General features: G+C 39.8%; 1 protein-coding gene across 6 annotated transcripts in view; it reads right to left on the bottom strand.

The window, feature by feature from the left end:
• The window catches only part of LOC120541395 (A-kinase anchor protein 13-like), a 300,746-nt gene that overhangs the window by 211,543 nt on the left and 73,140 nt on the right, over nucleotides 1-16,063 (bottom strand). For all 6 annotated transcript variants that reach the window (XM_039772974.1, XM_039772976.1, XM_039772975.1 and 3 more), the window contains exons 3-4: nucleotides 13,986-14,142; nucleotides 10,741-11,037 (exon numbers count right to left, since the gene is read on the bottom strand). In XM_039772974.1, the coding sequence (XP_039628908.1) occupies nucleotides 10,741-11,037; nucleotides 13,986-14,142 (454 nt within the window). The remainder of the gene's footprint in view (nucleotides 1-10,740; nucleotides 11,038-13,985; nucleotides 14,143-16,063) is intronic.

The raw sequence follows: 16,063 nt of genomic DNA, 5'->3' as shown, positions 1-16,063 counted from the left end.
GTATTTCGTGTGCTTTTGCAGTTAACTATGGCTTCTAAGCAAGTGAAGAGTGGTGAGAAGAAAGTTTGGAAGAAAATTGAAATCGAAGTAAAGAAAGAAATTACAAGAGGTGGAAAAACTGTTTACCAGTTTACTCATTTACCAATTTGAGAACCCTCGTGCTTTCAAGCAGCATAATGTAAACAAAGCCAGACTGCCAGTAATGTGGAGGGCAAACACGAAGGGTTGGGTCACAAGGACTTTCTTTTTGGAATGGCTGCATGAGGCTTTTGCTCCCACCAGAAGCCCAAGAAATCACAAGAGAGAAAACACCTGAAGGAAAACACTTCATGCCAGAACTCGACTAATGCAAGGTTAGTTTTCTTGGTGGTTTTCGTATTACGGATTTTTCAAAAGTTAAATTTTTCAGTTCGTAGCGTGAATTTTTTCAAATGTTCGCTTTTTTCCCTGTGCTTAAAACTCATGAAAGTGTTTACAGATGGAGTTGTTCATAGTGTGATTAGTTGCAATGTTACTTTTCTCTTTTTTCAAATGTTCCTTTTTTTCCGCTGTGCTTAAAACTCATTTTAAAAAAAGTGTTTACAGGGATTGGGCTGTAAGGCTATTAGCATGAACTCCTGCAATGTTTTTTTGGTTGCTTGTGGTTGGTTTTTAAATTAAAGTTCGGATTTGTTCAAATGTTCCCCTCTGTTCAGAGAGAGAGAGAGCGCGAGAGAGAGCGAGGGTGTGCTGCTGACAGAGGGGGGAAGGGGGTATGTGCGCTACAGAGAGAGAAAGCAAGCGTATGCTGCTGACGGGGGTGTGTGTGTGTGCTACAGAGAAAGAGATAGTGGGAGCTGCTGACAGGGGGGGGGTGGTTAGGGGTGGCTAGACAGAGAGAGAGCGCACAAGCTCGTGTAGCTGAGCAGGGAGCCTGGGTGTTTTGTGTCAGTGTTATTCAATGTTTTTACATTAGTTTACTATTACACTGTGCATTCTATGGTGTAATTAACTATACAGTATTTGTGCTTAATACATATATTTACATACAGTGCGTACGGTCTGGAACGGATTAATTGTATTTACATACAATCCTATGGGGGAAATTGCTTCGGTTCACGACCAACTCGGTTTAACATGGAAAAAATAAAATACACATTCCCTCACATTTAACTATATTATTTTCTAAGACTTCTAGTGCTCACTGGGCCAAATTTCAGTAGTTTTCATTCACTGTGTTAAACTTTCACAATTTATGTAAAGTTTTAAAGATCTATTCATGACAAATCCTTTTCCATCCCGTAGTAGCACCTTTCCAATCTGGACTAATAAATATGCATCATCAACTTGAGAAACATTTAGTCCCCTGCCCAAAATTACATCCACTCGCTCCCATTTTCCAAACTCCAACCACTAAAATCTAAGTTCTCTACTCCATCTTCTTTTTTCTTTTATCTTCAAATTAGGTCTGTTCTAAAGTCTCACCGAATTTCATGGTGGTCTTCTTTACCCTTTTATCCTTTGCTTTCCTTTATTCTGTCTGTCCCCTATCTTTGTTCATACAAGGCCAGTGGTGGGTGGAGGGTGGGTGTTCGATTTATACTTTGTTAATAAAAATTTGATCACAAAAAAAAAAATCCACAGAAAAAATGAATGCACTTCAAATTCATATTTTCTTATACCTTTATATATCTTTCATTATATAAAAGTTCTGAAAATATGTAATTGACTTTTTATGCCCTTTAAAACTTAAATGCATCCCAGTTTCTCCGTTCCCTGAAATCTTCAACATTCAGATTTTTGAACATTGTTTCAATGATATAACTCAATTTGCAAACCTAACTACTACAGATTTATTTTACTTAAAAACCTACAGAAAAAAAAGAATTGATTAAAAATGCATCAACATTTACAAAGCAGCTCATACGCCGACTCCCTACAACGTGGAAAGGCAGTTTAATGTGTTTCATTCAAGTTACCTTCAATTAGTGGCAGATATGAATTCCTAGAAATTACCAGAGCATCTCCCCCCACCACCTCCTTTCCCCAAGCCTCCACTGGCCATCTATAACACTAACTCAGAATCTACTGGACATGTATTCTCATTATGCTGCCAGAGACCTTTATAATTTAATCATTTTAGCAAATAAATGTTCTTTTCTTGGGTAGTAACATCCTATAGCACACATCACCATGGTCATTTACTTATATAAACTTAAGAACCATAAAATTTTAGTTTTTCATGATTACTATTACTAATTTAACATAGGTGCTTACGACAGGCCTGAAAAAAAAATCAATAAAAATAAAACTGAAATTACTAGGAAAGTACAAGAGATAAAGAATTGTGTAGATCTGTAATGAGTCAAGAATGTTTGCATCATTTACAACACATCATTCAAGCTTTATCTACTGATTTACACTTAAGCTCAATGCACTTTGCATTTGTCAAAGCAAGCACAAAATTTACCATGATTTAAGCTCTCAAGTTGCTCATTCACCACATCAATCAATCTATTCATCACATCTCAAAAACTTTTCCATGCAAAGGTTCTTTAATTTATGGGAACAACAGGAAATCAACCAGCCCATCAAACTGAATGCCAGATTTCTCCAAAGCTTCAATGGTCAGCTTTACAGTATGTGCGTTATCATGATGAAAAAATAACTTGTTCATCACTACCCGGGGGTGATCTCATATCCTCTCACTTTCCTCTCGTATCACTCCCCATGACTAGAAAATTTTTTTTTTTATAAACTTGGGGATGGGTGTAGGTTGGACTTGATCTCCTATCAATGTGAACATGGTGGCAGCTCACTAGGAACTAAAGACTTTTGTAGTGCCGCTTGTACATTAGTTGGCTACATGAAAGTGCATTTTAAAGTGAAGCATAATTTGTACACCATATATGTAGCATGGAGGAGCCCCAAATTCCAGCAGGGAATCATGGACATTGGAGTGTTTATTTACAGCCCTGCTGGATACCATGGGGGCCGCCAATGCCCTCTCCCGGCCCACGACCTCTCGGTGCAGGTCGCCCGACCCACGGGTCTGGGCGCCAGAGGACTTCGGTTCCGGCCCCAAGGGTGATGTCACTTCCAGTTCGGCCCAGAGGACGCTGCAGGGAGGATCAATGATTATTTGCCTTTCACCCTAGAACATCCGAGTCACATGGACACGAGGAATGACGTGCTTCCGGGTTGAAGAAAAGGACCCCATTTGACCATTTTCACCCCACGGGGTGAGATCTTGCGTGGAGCCCCAGATCAAGGTAGATCATCAGTGGTCTTGTATGTCTTCCATTTTCTAATAACTGCTCCCACAGTTGATTTCTTCACACCAAGCTGCTTACCTATTGCAGATTAAGTCTTCCCAGGCTGGTGCAGGTCTACAATTCTGTTTCTGGTGTCCTTTGACAGCTCTTTGGTCTTGGCCATAGTGGAGTTTGGAGTGTGACTGTTTGAGGTTGTGGACAGGTGTCTTTTTATATTGATAACGAGTTCAAACAGGTGCCATTAATGCAGGTAACGAGTGGAGGACAGATGAGCCTCTTACAGAAGTTGTTACAGGTCTGTGATAGCCACAAATCTTGCTTGTTTGTAGGTGACCAAATACTTATTTTCCACCATAATTCGCAAATGAATTCTTCAAAAAATCAGACAATGTGATTTTCTGGATTTTTTTTTTCTCATTTTTTCTCTCATGTGGTCATAAAAGATCCCCAGGCATCCTTTAAAACGTATGGTATGTAGGATACTGTATATATTGGTATCCTGACTAAATTATCCACCACGAACTTGTCCATTCTGGCCTCGTAATCATCCCCAGTCTCTAACTGGCTAACAATCTTGCTTAAATCTCCATCATCTAATACCTAGTATGTGGTTAGTGTACTTGAACAAAAATCGCTGCCTTTGCATCATTTGGATTCATGCTGCACATTGGTGGTAGCTGAAGTGGCTCCCTGACTTTCTATGTAAAGCACTTAAACATTAAGCATCTCATTGTCCAAATTTAAAAATGAGGTCAATATAATACAAGTAGTATAAGACAGCAGCATTTTCAGATGCTTGTTCTGAAGAAACATACGTTCGGTAGGATTAAACATGCGAAGGATCCTAGCTAAGCCAACAAATTGCTCGCATGGTCACTTAAGCTTAGGACAATGTAATTAGCCTGCGCTGTACAAGAGAACTGGCAGATCTTGCCCAGGTGTTGTTTAGGGGTACTCATGATCTTTTTAAAGTAGTGCACGAGAAGACTGCGGAACAGAATGGCATATTTAAGTTGGCCATAATCAGACATATTTACAAAGTAAGAGGAACAAGTTGTCTGAGGGTATGAACCCTAGAATTGAAAATGTCTAACCATTTTCAGTATGCTGAGGAGCTGGACAGAACTCTTGAGACTGTAGGCCTCAAAACCATTCCCCGAAAGAAAGACGCAGTGGTAGTGGGATAATCAATACAGTGTAGTGATGCTCCCATCAATTGGCCGCCAATCTAAATTGGGCAATTTTCACTACAAAAGACTTGATGGAACAAACGATATATTGTCCAATTACAAACACCAATTTTTTTTTTGTCATCCCTTGCTTATCTAAGCTATACGGTAATTCAGATGTGTTGCTCCTTTACACAAGGTATTATGGTAGTTGAGCCAGTGCACAAGTCTTTTTTTGCTAAAAACTTCAAGTCAACAGAGAGCAATAAGGCCGACTTTACCAGAAAGGGAAGACTGGAATAGTCTCCTTTTTAAAGAAAGTGGATTAGTAAAGAGAAAAATAAATTACAGAAGTTGTCATGTGCAATTAGACAAATGGCAATAAAAGCTACTTTAATGAATTCAGACCCTTTTATTTTGTCCTTTAGTTAAAACAAAAACTGTTTGTGTGAGCAAGTTTGTGTTAATTAGAGCAGCTCATATTTTCAACTAGAAAAAGAAGAGAAGAATTTGAAATTGCTGTTTAGTAAACAAAAGGCTTGTCAGCTTAACAGCAAAATCACTTTATTTTACTTGTAAACGTATTACGCATGTTAGGCTTTTATCTTCTTGATAAACATCTTACAAACATTTCATAGATTTGTGGCTTTTTTAAAAAGTCTGTAATGCATGTTATATAGTATACAAGCATGGACAAATTTGTTGGTACCTCTCCACGGAAAAATAACTCACAAATGTCTCTGAAATAACTTAAAACATCCATCCATCCATTATCCAACCCGCTGAATCCAAACACAGGGTCACGGGGGTCTGCTGGAGCCAATCCCAGCCAACACAGGTCACAAGGCAGGAATAATCCCGGGCAGGGTGCCAACCCACCGCAGATAACTTAAAACAGGCAAAGGTAATTGGCATCAATCATTGTTAATTCTATGTTTAAAGGAAATCAGACTTTGCTTTAGAGTTTTTCATTCAACACAATATTTCAAATAACTTGCAAATGAAAATGTCATTCTTGACCTAACATTTTGTTTCACTACCTTTAAAGGCAATCACTGCAAACAAGTGATTCCTGAAGCCATCAATGAAACTTCTGCTCCTGTCAACAGATACTTTGGACCACTCTTGCTGAGCAAACTGCTTCAGCTGTATCAAAGTTTTAAGTGTTCCTTTTCCAGACTACAAGCATCATGATGCACCAACATTGATGGACTGAAAGCCAGAAGTCTACGTGACCATCATCATCAGGTCCTTCCATGAAAACCCTAAATACAAAGAGGACTGTTTGACTTATGTTAGGTAGAATGCCCAGAGGGGACTGGGCGGTCTCGTGGTCTGGAACCCCTACAGATTTTATTTTTTTCTCCAGCCTTTGGAGTTTTTTTTTTGTTTTTTCTGTCCACCCTGGCCATCGGACCTTACTCTTATTCTTATGACTTATGTTTATCTTTTATTGTGTCTTCTATTTCTCTATTCATTTTGTAAAGCACTTTGAGCTACATTTTTTTGTATGAATATGTGCTATATAAATAAATGTTGATTGATTCTAAATATTTCAACTGATGTCACAGGAGTATCCATGGTCTTATATCCTTTGCCTTTAACATGCTTGTTTATAATTTTGTTTCTGATCTCCTCAGAAAACCCTCTCCTTTACTTTGTCTGGTCCAGGGAGAGAGAGAGAGAGACACAGAATGATACCCAAACAGGAGAGTAACTACTTTCTTCCATTTAAATAGGCTGAATGACTGATTGATTTCACAATTGAAGAGGTGTCGTACTAATTTAAGAAAAGAGCTAGTAAGAAAGAAAGAAAAAAAAAAAAAAAATCACTCTAATCCAATTATTTATGGTCTTTTCTACGGTTACCAACAAACATGTCCAGGCCATTTTAGGATACTTTTGTAGAATAAGCAATACTTTGTCTTTTCACATTTGCTTTACTTTACTTGATAATTTATAAAAGGCATGCAGGTATACACAGGACACTTGCTTTTCATTTAGTCACTTTTCAAAGAGGCATACATTTTTTTTAAATGAGCTGTAAGGGTACCAATACATTTGTTCATGTCTATAAGCTTTGGTAAGAAAACTACTGCATAATTAAAACTGCAATATCAATCCATCCATACGTGTTATATAGTATCTGCCAAATATAAAGAGTACACAACACGTGTTTTGAATTATTTGGGGTTCATCAGGTGTACGCATTTTTGCTTTGTCTTGCAGGGGTCAAACATAGACATTACTAATTATTGATGTGTGTGTATATATGTATAACTGGTACACAGCAAAAAAAACACCTATATAAATCTAGTAAATGTATATTTCAACACCAAAAAAGCTGTAGTATAATTAATGATAAAAATTATTAAACTTATGTTTGTGTATATTTATATTTTAAGCAGCATTTAAAATGGCCAATTTTCATTTTGTTAAACAAACAGTAATAATTACATGGGGAGCTGCCTTTAAGTAAAGAGAATTTAACTGAATGCCTCTTAGTAAGCCACAACTCAGTCAGCGTAATTGGCTTAAAATTTAAATTATTTGGGATAGAGGTCCATATATGGAGTGAAGGGAATCAGCAGACCCCTTTCGATTCCATAGTACAATTTTGCCTGTTGATTCAATATGTACTGTGCTATTTAAAGTAATGCAATTATCTATGTATTGTGATTCAATATTGAGAATTATTGTTGATTTGTTTTATTGAAAAGAGACTTTCCAACTTTACATTTTCAAGTCATTGTAATACAATTAAATATATACAGTGCATCCATAAAGTATTCACAGCGCATCACTTTTTCCACATTTTGTTATGTTACAGCCTTATTCCAAAATGATTAACTTCATTTTTTCCTCAGAATTCTACACGCAACACCCCATAATAACAACGTGAAAAAAGTTTACTTGAGATGTTTGCAAATTTATTAAAAATAAAAAAATTGAGAAATCACATGTACATAAGTATTCACAGCCTTTGCCATGAAGCTCAAAATTGAGCTCCGGTGCATCCTGTTTCCCCTGATCATCCTAGAGATGTTTCGGCAGCTTCATTGGAGTCCACCTGTGGTAAATTCAGTTGATTGGACATGATTTGGAAAGGCACACACCTGTCTATAGAAGGTCCCACAGTTGACAGTTCATGTCGGAGCACAAACCAAGCATGAAGTCAAAGGAATTGTCTGTAGACCTCCGAGACTGGATTGTCTCGAGGCACAAATCTGGGGAAGGTTACAGAAATATTTCTGCTGCTTTGAAGGTCCCAATGAGCACAGTGGCCTCCATCATCCGTAAGTGGAAGTACGACGAAACCACCAGGACTCTTCCTAGAGCTGGCCGGCCATCTAAACTGAGCGATCAGGGGAGAAAGGCCTTAGTCAGGGAGATGACCAAGAACCCGATGGTCACTCTGTCAGAGCTCCAGGCGTCCTCTGTGAAGAGAGTAGAACCTTCCAGAAGGACGACCATCTCTGCAGCAATCCACCAATCAGGCCTGTATGGTAGAGTGGCCAGATGGAAGCCACTCCTTAGTAAAAGGCACATAGCAGCCCGTCTGAAGTTTGCCAAAAAGAACCTGAAGGACTCACAGACCATGAGAAACAAAATTCTCTGGTCTGATGAGACAAAGATTGAACTCTTTGGTGTGAATGCCAGGCGTCACATTTGGAGAAAACCAGGCACCACTCATCACCAGGCCAATACCATTCCTACAGTGAAGCATGGTGGTGGCAGCATCATGCTGTGGGGATGTTTTTCAGTGGCAGGAGCTGGGAGACTAGTCAGGATAAAGGGTAAGATGACTGCAGCAATGTACAGAGACATCCTGGATGAAAACCTGCTCCAGATCGCTCTTGACCTCAGACTGGGGCGATGGTTCATCTTTCAGCAGGACAATGACCCTAAGCACACAGCCAAGATATCAAAGGAGTGGCTTCTGGACAACTCTGTGAATGTCCTTGAGTGGCCCAGCCAGAGCCCAGACTTGTATCTGATTGAACATCTTTGGAGAGATCTTAAAATGGCTGTGCACCGATGCTTCCCATCCAACCTGATGGAGCTTGAGAGGTGCTGCAAAGAGGAATGGGCGAAACTGGCCAAGGATAGGTGTGCCAAGCTTGTGGCATCATATTCAAAGAGACTTGAGGCTGTAATTGCTGCCAAAGGTGCATCGACAAAGCACTGAGCAAAGGCTGTGAATACTTATGTACATGCGATTTCTCAGTTTTTTTTTATTTTTAATAAATTTGCAAAAACCTCAAGTAAACTTTTTTCATGTTGTCATTATGGGGTGTTGTGTGTAGAATTCTGAGGAAAAAAAATGAATTTAATCCATTTTGGAATAAGGCTGTAACATAAAATGTGGAAAAAATGATGCGTTGTGAATACTTTCTGGATGCACTGTATATCAAAGTGTTTTTATTGAGTCAACAAGTAAACTTCAGAACTATGTCCACAATAATAGAAATCTGTTGGGAAATTTTACACTTGCAGCGCTATATCATTTGCACATAGGTAATCATTGTGTGCTGTGTAAGATCTAATTTCTGCTTTTGTTGGAAAGCTTGAATTCCTTGTCTGCTTCAATGGGAAAACCCAGTGGCACTCATTCTTCTCATGAGCTGTGCAACAGCTGCTAGAATTAAGTGCAGCCAAATTTCAAATGCACACATAGCATTTAATATAAGAAAAGCTCACAACTTGAGCAATAACAAAACATATTCGCAGCACTGTCCGTGAGTAACACTGGCTCTTTTTCTTCAATTCCCCATTCTTAGTGACATTATGAAGTAGCTCGGCCATGTTAACCTCAGTATGACTTTCAAGCATGACTAAGGATTGTAGAACACAAGAGGATAAACACCACAAATCACATGTCAGGGTAACTCTGCTTTACAAAGTAACTGTTTCAAATACGATTTTTCCTCGAATATTTTGGGAACTGCTGTATCTGAGAAAAAGCACTGAAGTGAAATAACATACTAGCTCAAGAGTAATCATGTTGTAGAATCCTAAACTCTCAACTACAGCATAAGGACAAAGGTCCTTACAAATAAAATAGGCAATAGACTATAATTTGTTTCATCTATTCACAACTGATGGGGAATTGATTGAAATTTGTGTCCAGAGTTTATTTCTGGATGGTGCTGAGCAAAATGGACATGCATATTAGTGGTATTACCACAATAACTGACTCTACCATTACAAATTTTGCATACTGTCTAAGTCATCTCAAGTTCTCAATCTGCTTTCTGAAATCCACAGACCAGGCTTTAGATTTAAAGTAATTTGCGATGGCACCAAATAAATCTGACAACCACCATAATCAGACATGTTCTCGTTTTTGAACAACTTTTCAAGGCAAATGTTCTGTCAGCAAAATGTATCCACTTGTAGCAACAATATATGAACATTACTACAGCAGCAAAAGCAAATATATGTATTTTGAACTCTAATTAGAATTACTACATCAGTAAACTGTCATCGTGGCAACAGCAAACTTAACCATCTCTAGCAATTACTCTCATACTGTAGTATGGTTTATGCATGGTTGCACGGTTAAATTTTGTTGACAGGAATGTCAGCATTTTTCATATAAAAATCAATTTTTTGAATTAGGTTGGCAATCCAGTAATTGATAAACTTCAGAATCGATTGTAAATGAATCCATTTTTCCTCAAGCTCTAAAAGAGTGTGTTATATATAGAACCAAAAGCAGAAAAAACCTGCACCATGCGGTAAGTGATGCTTAAAATTAACTGGATGCATAAAATGCACCAAATGCTGAGAGACTCTTGCAAATGACTTTAGATTCATATCTTAAATGAAAAATAAAAAGGTACAAATCAAAATTACTGTTAAACCCTCCTGTAGATCAATTTTAATTAAATAGCTAATAGTTATCGCTACTAGTAGCGAAACTAAACAACCACAGGCTCTCATTTGTGGGTGACTGGCTTTCAATTGAAACTGTGATCTTGCACAACTCAGTGTTGAAAGCAACCTTGAATAATAAAAATAAAAAATAAATAAATAAATCAAACACACACACACACTGCAAAAAGTGTACAACCTCGTTAAACTTTTAAGTTGTGATAAATTTACTCTTATTTCTAACCATTATCCTTGCTAAACATGCACTCAGCACACATTTAATAAACCGAAAAAGTAATGCATCTAGACTGGGTTTTGTTAGTATCTATTACTGCAGTAACATTTCATCTCTAATTCATGTTGCTTCATTGCAGCATAAGGTGCTTCACTGCAGGACTACCACAGACAGTAATTTTTGTATTAGAGAATCAAAGTCTCACCATTGCTAGATACTTCAGTTCCTATTATAATTGGTTCTTCTGGTCGAATGAGGTGCTGTATTGCCAGCACTACTTGCTTGTCCAGTTTTTGCCATTCTTCTGTTCCAATGGTAAATTTTTCTAACAACTTTGTAGAATCAAATACACTTCTCTTGCCAGCTGTACTAAGCAGGAATTGGGCAACATCAAAAGCAGTGTCCTGAATAAAACTAAAAGAGTTTGTTGCCAAAGTCTCAGCCTGGCAGCCTGATCTCCAGGTCCAAAGCTCAACTTTCACTGACTCACAGCAGTCATGACCTACAAAAATGAAAAAGAAAATCAATTAAGTTACCATCTACTCACTTTTTAAAATATTTATCTTAGCCAGTAACAGCAAATATATGCAAATATGGCAATCTTGACCTTTCATGCAAATATGAAGTTCAAAGTTTCCTATTATGCAGTAGCTATCTTTCCAAACCATCTTCTTGACCTATTGAGAGGGTTGGTTCTGTACTCATTTTCAATTTAAAAATGATTTAATTTGAAAACACACACCTTCATCTTACTCATACATATTAGGTGTACTACCAAATTTAAGGAGGCATTTCAGGATCCAACAGTGATTCAAACTTTAACTCCACATTTACTACTTTACTTGTACAACTTTCAAACTCAAAAAGAAGTTTCAAATAAATAATAAATGGGCCAAACCTGGAAAAAGTTTTTTTCATTTAATATTTCATCTGTGGGCGCTTATCACTGTAACACTAATTTTTAAAATGAAAATCACAACACACACAACATCCCATAATGACAACGTGAAAAAAGTTTACTTGAGGTTTTTGCAAATTTATTAAAAATAAAAAAGCTGAGAAATCACATGTACATAAGTATTCACAGCCTTTGCCATGAAGCTCAGGTGCATCCTGTTTCCCCTGATCATCCTTGAGAAGTTTCTGCAGCTTCATTGGAGTCCACCTGTGGTAAATTCAGTTGATTGGACATGATTTGGAAAGGCACACACCTGTCTATAGAAGGTCCCACAGTTGACAGTTCATGTCAGAGCACAAACCAAGCATGAAGTCAAAGGAATTGTCTGTAGACCTCCGAGACAGGATTGTCTCGAGGCACAAATCTGGGGAAGGTTACAGAAATATTTCTGCTGCTTTGAAGGTCCCAATCAGCACAGCGGCCTCCATCATTCGTAAGTGGAAGAAGTTGGAAACCACCAGGACACTTCCTAGAGCTGGCCGGCCATCTAAACTGAGCGATCAGGGGAGAAGGGCCTTAGTCAGGGAGGTGACCAAGAACCCGATGGTCACTCTGTCAGAGCTCCAGAGGTCCTCTGTGAAGAGAGGAGAACCTTCCAGAAGGACAACCATCTCTGCAGCAATCCACCAATCAGGCCTGTATGTTAGAGTGGCCAGACAGAAGCAACTCCTTAGCAAAACGCACATGGCAGCCCACCTGGAGTTTGCCAAAAGGCACCTGAAGGACTCTCAGACCATGAGAAACAAAATTCTCTGGTCTGATGAGTCAAAGATTGAACTCTTTGGTGTGAATGCCAGGCGCCACGCTTGAGAAAACCAGGCACCGCTCATCACCAGGCCAATACCATCCCTACAGTGAAGCATGGTGGTGGCAGCATCATGCTGTGAAGATGTTTTTCAGCGGCAGGAGCTGGGAGACTAGCCATGATAAAGGGAAAGATGACTCAGCAATGTACAGAGACATCCTGGATGAAAACCTGCTCCAGAGTGCTCTTGACCTCAGACTTGGGCGACGGTTCATCTTTCAGCAGGACAACGACCCTAAGCACACAGCCAAGATATCAAAGGAGTGGCTTCAGGACAACTCTGTGAATGTTCTTGAGTGGCACAGCCAGAGTACAGACTTGAATCTGATTGAACATCTCTGGAGAGATCTTAAAATGGCTGTGCACCGACACTTCCCATCCAACCTGATGGAGCTTGAGAGGTTCTGCAAAGAGGAATGGGCGAAACTGGCCAAGGATAGGTGTGCCAAGCTTGTGGCATCATATTCAAAAAGACTTGAGGCTGTAATCACTGCCAAAGGTGCATCGACAAAGTATTGAGCAAAAGCTGTGAATACTTATGTACATGTGATTTCTCAGTTTTTTTATTTTTAATAAATTTGCAAAAATCTCAGGTAAACTTTTTTCACGTTGTCATTATGGGGTGTTGTGTGTAGAATTCTGAGGAAAAAAATGAATTTAATCCATTTTGGAATAAGGCTGTAACAAAACAAAATGTGGAAAAAGTGATGCGCTGTGAATACTTTCCGGATGCACTGTACATTTGGGAATTATAAACAGTATTCATGAAATGTGCATTAAACAAACCGTGTGCAATACAGAGATTACATTGCAGATTAATACTTTCTAATGGTTTTAACATCATACTTTACAGAGATTGGGCTAGAAGTTGTTTGTGTCCGTTCATCAAACAAGACTCAGAAACGTTTTCTTTCTAAATTTGCGCTGGGTGAATATGCTGTGCTGGTTAAACCAAAGGAAAATATTAATCTTGCCTTCACTGCAAATAATTTCACACTTGCCAAGTTCTGAACTCCTGGAAGATATCGGGATGAGCAAGAGGTAAGTGCATGGCAAAATTCAATGCTTTGGCGAGACGAGCCTTTGACGCTACAAGACAAAAACTCTGTTTTCCCTGTTTACACATGAACAGGGAATACGAAGTTTCAAAACATCTGCACCCTGGAAGGAGCTTTTCCAAAGCTGTGTTTTTTGCAACATAAAGGAAAGGCCAAAATGCATGCAAAAAGCTAAGTTTTAAAAAATACCCGGGTACATGAGGACAGGGTTTTCAAAATGCATCTCTGTCCTAGTGTCTTGATAAACACAAGGAATTCCAGTTTCTGTATTACACCTTGCCTGAAGAAGGGGCTTTAGCTGCCTAAAAAGATTACATAATCTGCTCATTTGCTTGACTTCTCATTGCATCCATAATGACTAACACGGTGTAACACCCTACTACTTTAAAAAAAAAAAAAAAAAAAAACTATTACAGTCTTTGTGGTGCATTTCTGTATTTTACGTAAAAGTAAAATGAACAGTGAATAAACACACGGCAGCTCTCCACTAACTTGCAGTTTATCAGATTTGTAATCCATTTTATTCCAACATGCTGCATTTGGATAAAGAACATAAAGGCACACCCATACAGTGTATATTTGGTATAATACAGTTCAAGCCCTTTGTAAGCAACTGTAATGAAAATTACCTGGCGAGACTGCTTGTAAAGTGGTTGAGTCCACTTTCTGCATACTGGAAACATGCCACTGAGATGTACCAGCAAACAATAGGTAAAACTCATAATCATCTTCATCATGTTTAGAGAGCTCTTCTTCACACAACTGAACAGTAATGACACATTCACCCTGTAAAAAAGAAATTAAGATTGTTTCATAAAATCAATCTGATATCTTTCTAAGTAACACAGGGGCAAATGTTATTTTCTTAAAATTAAGTGACTATATAGAACTAAGCATGTGATTAATTTCATGGTGGTAGGATAATCATAGTCCTAATCTAGCCCACGGGATATGAGGAGTGCATGCAAACCAGCCCAACTTCATGCTGGTCCCAAGCCCAGAAAAATGGGAAGACTTGTGGTAAGAAGGGAGTCCTCTGTATATCTGTGCATATGGTTCCTCAAGTGAGGTATGTGAGGAAGTGAAGAAGGATGACATGGTATCAATCTGGGACAGAGAAGATAGAGAAATGTATAGTGTGACAGATAGCGCCCTCTATTGTCCTCTTGAACCCTCAGACAAGACGTCAGACATCAGGTAAAAGTCCAATAAGTTGACTTTTTATTAATAAACAGTGTACAAAGCACCCTCCTATCCACAATACTACAATAACCAATCCTCCACTCCCAGACGCGTTCCACCCTTCCACCCAGCTCAGGTCAATGTGTGGGATCTCCCACAGTCCTTTTATATTCCCTGACCCGGAAGTGTTTCGATCCTTCAGTCCACGTGACCTCCTATTACTTCTGGGTCAGATCAAAAGTCCTCCTCATCCCAGAAGTACGTCATTCCTCCAGTCGCTGTGACTAAGACGTACTTCCAGGTTATTGGGCACATACAAGTCTCTGGGCCTCCCTGCAGCGCCCGTTGGCCCGTGTGGTATCCTGCAGCGCTGTAAAGGAAAACTCCACTGTCCCCGATTCCTTGCTGGAATTCGGGGCACCTCCATGCTGCAGGGAGATCTCCACCTGGTGGCCTGGGGGTATTGGCCTGGATGACTGGCCGGCCATAGCCCACAATAGGCAGACAAACAAGGAGGCAAAGTAAGCATGGTAAGATATGGTCTTAATTGAGTATGATAGGATCAAGAACAGATGGAAGAGCCGCCCATTTCCCAACGCTTATCCGAGGTCGGGTCGAGGGGGCAGCAGCCTAAACAGGGAATTCACAGACCTCCCTCCTCTCAATGCGGAGGAGCAGTGACTCTACTCCAAGTCTCTCCCGGATAACTGAACTCCTCACCCTATCGCTAAGGGAAAGTCCAGCAAACCTGCGGATAAAACTCATTTCGACCGCTTGTATTCGCGATCTTGCTCTTTCGTTCACTACCCAAAGCTCGTGGCCATAGGTGAAGGTAGGGACATAGAATGACTGGTACATCGACAGCCTCACCTTCTGGCTCAGCTCTCTCTTCACCAATGGGACCTATGCAGAGCACGCATTACTGCGGATGCCACACTGATCTGTCTGTCAACCTCACGCTCCATTCTTCCCTCACTCGTCAACAAGACCCCGAGATACTTGAACTCCTCCACTTGAGGCAATAATGTGTTCCCAAACCAGAGAGAACATTCCACCCTTTTCCAGCTGAGAACTATGGCCTCGGATTTAGAGGTGCTGACTCTCATCCCTGCCGCTTCACACTCTGCTGCGAACCGCTCCAGTGAGAGCTGGAGGTCACTCTCCGATGAAGCCAACAGAACAACGTCATCCACAAATAGGGACGAGATTCTGAGGTTACTAAACCAGATCCCCTCCGCTCCTTGGCTGATCCTAGAAATTCTGTCCATATAACTTATGAACAGAATCGGTCACAAAGGGCAGCCCTGAAAGGAGTCCAACCTCAACAGGAAATGAGTCTGACTTATTACTGGCAATACGGACCAAGCTCTTGCAACTCCTGTAAAGGGACTGAATGGCTCGTAACGACCCTTGTACCCTGTACTCTTGGAGCACACCCCACAGGATGCTCAGAGGGACACGCTCGAATGCCTTCTCCAAATCCACAAAACAAATGTGGACCGGTTGGGCAAACTCAGATGCCCAG

Source organism: Polypterus senegalus, chromosome 12 (assembly GCF_016835505.1).
Source record: "Polypterus senegalus isolate Bchr_013 chromosome 12, ASM1683550v1, whole genome shotgun sequence".
Classification (NCBI taxonomy): domain Eukaryota; kingdom Metazoa; phylum Chordata; class Cladistia; order Polypteriformes; family Polypteridae; genus Polypterus; species Polypterus senegalus.
Note: the sequence above shows the minus strand (reverse complement) of the source record. Positions and strands in the feature narration are given on the sequence as shown.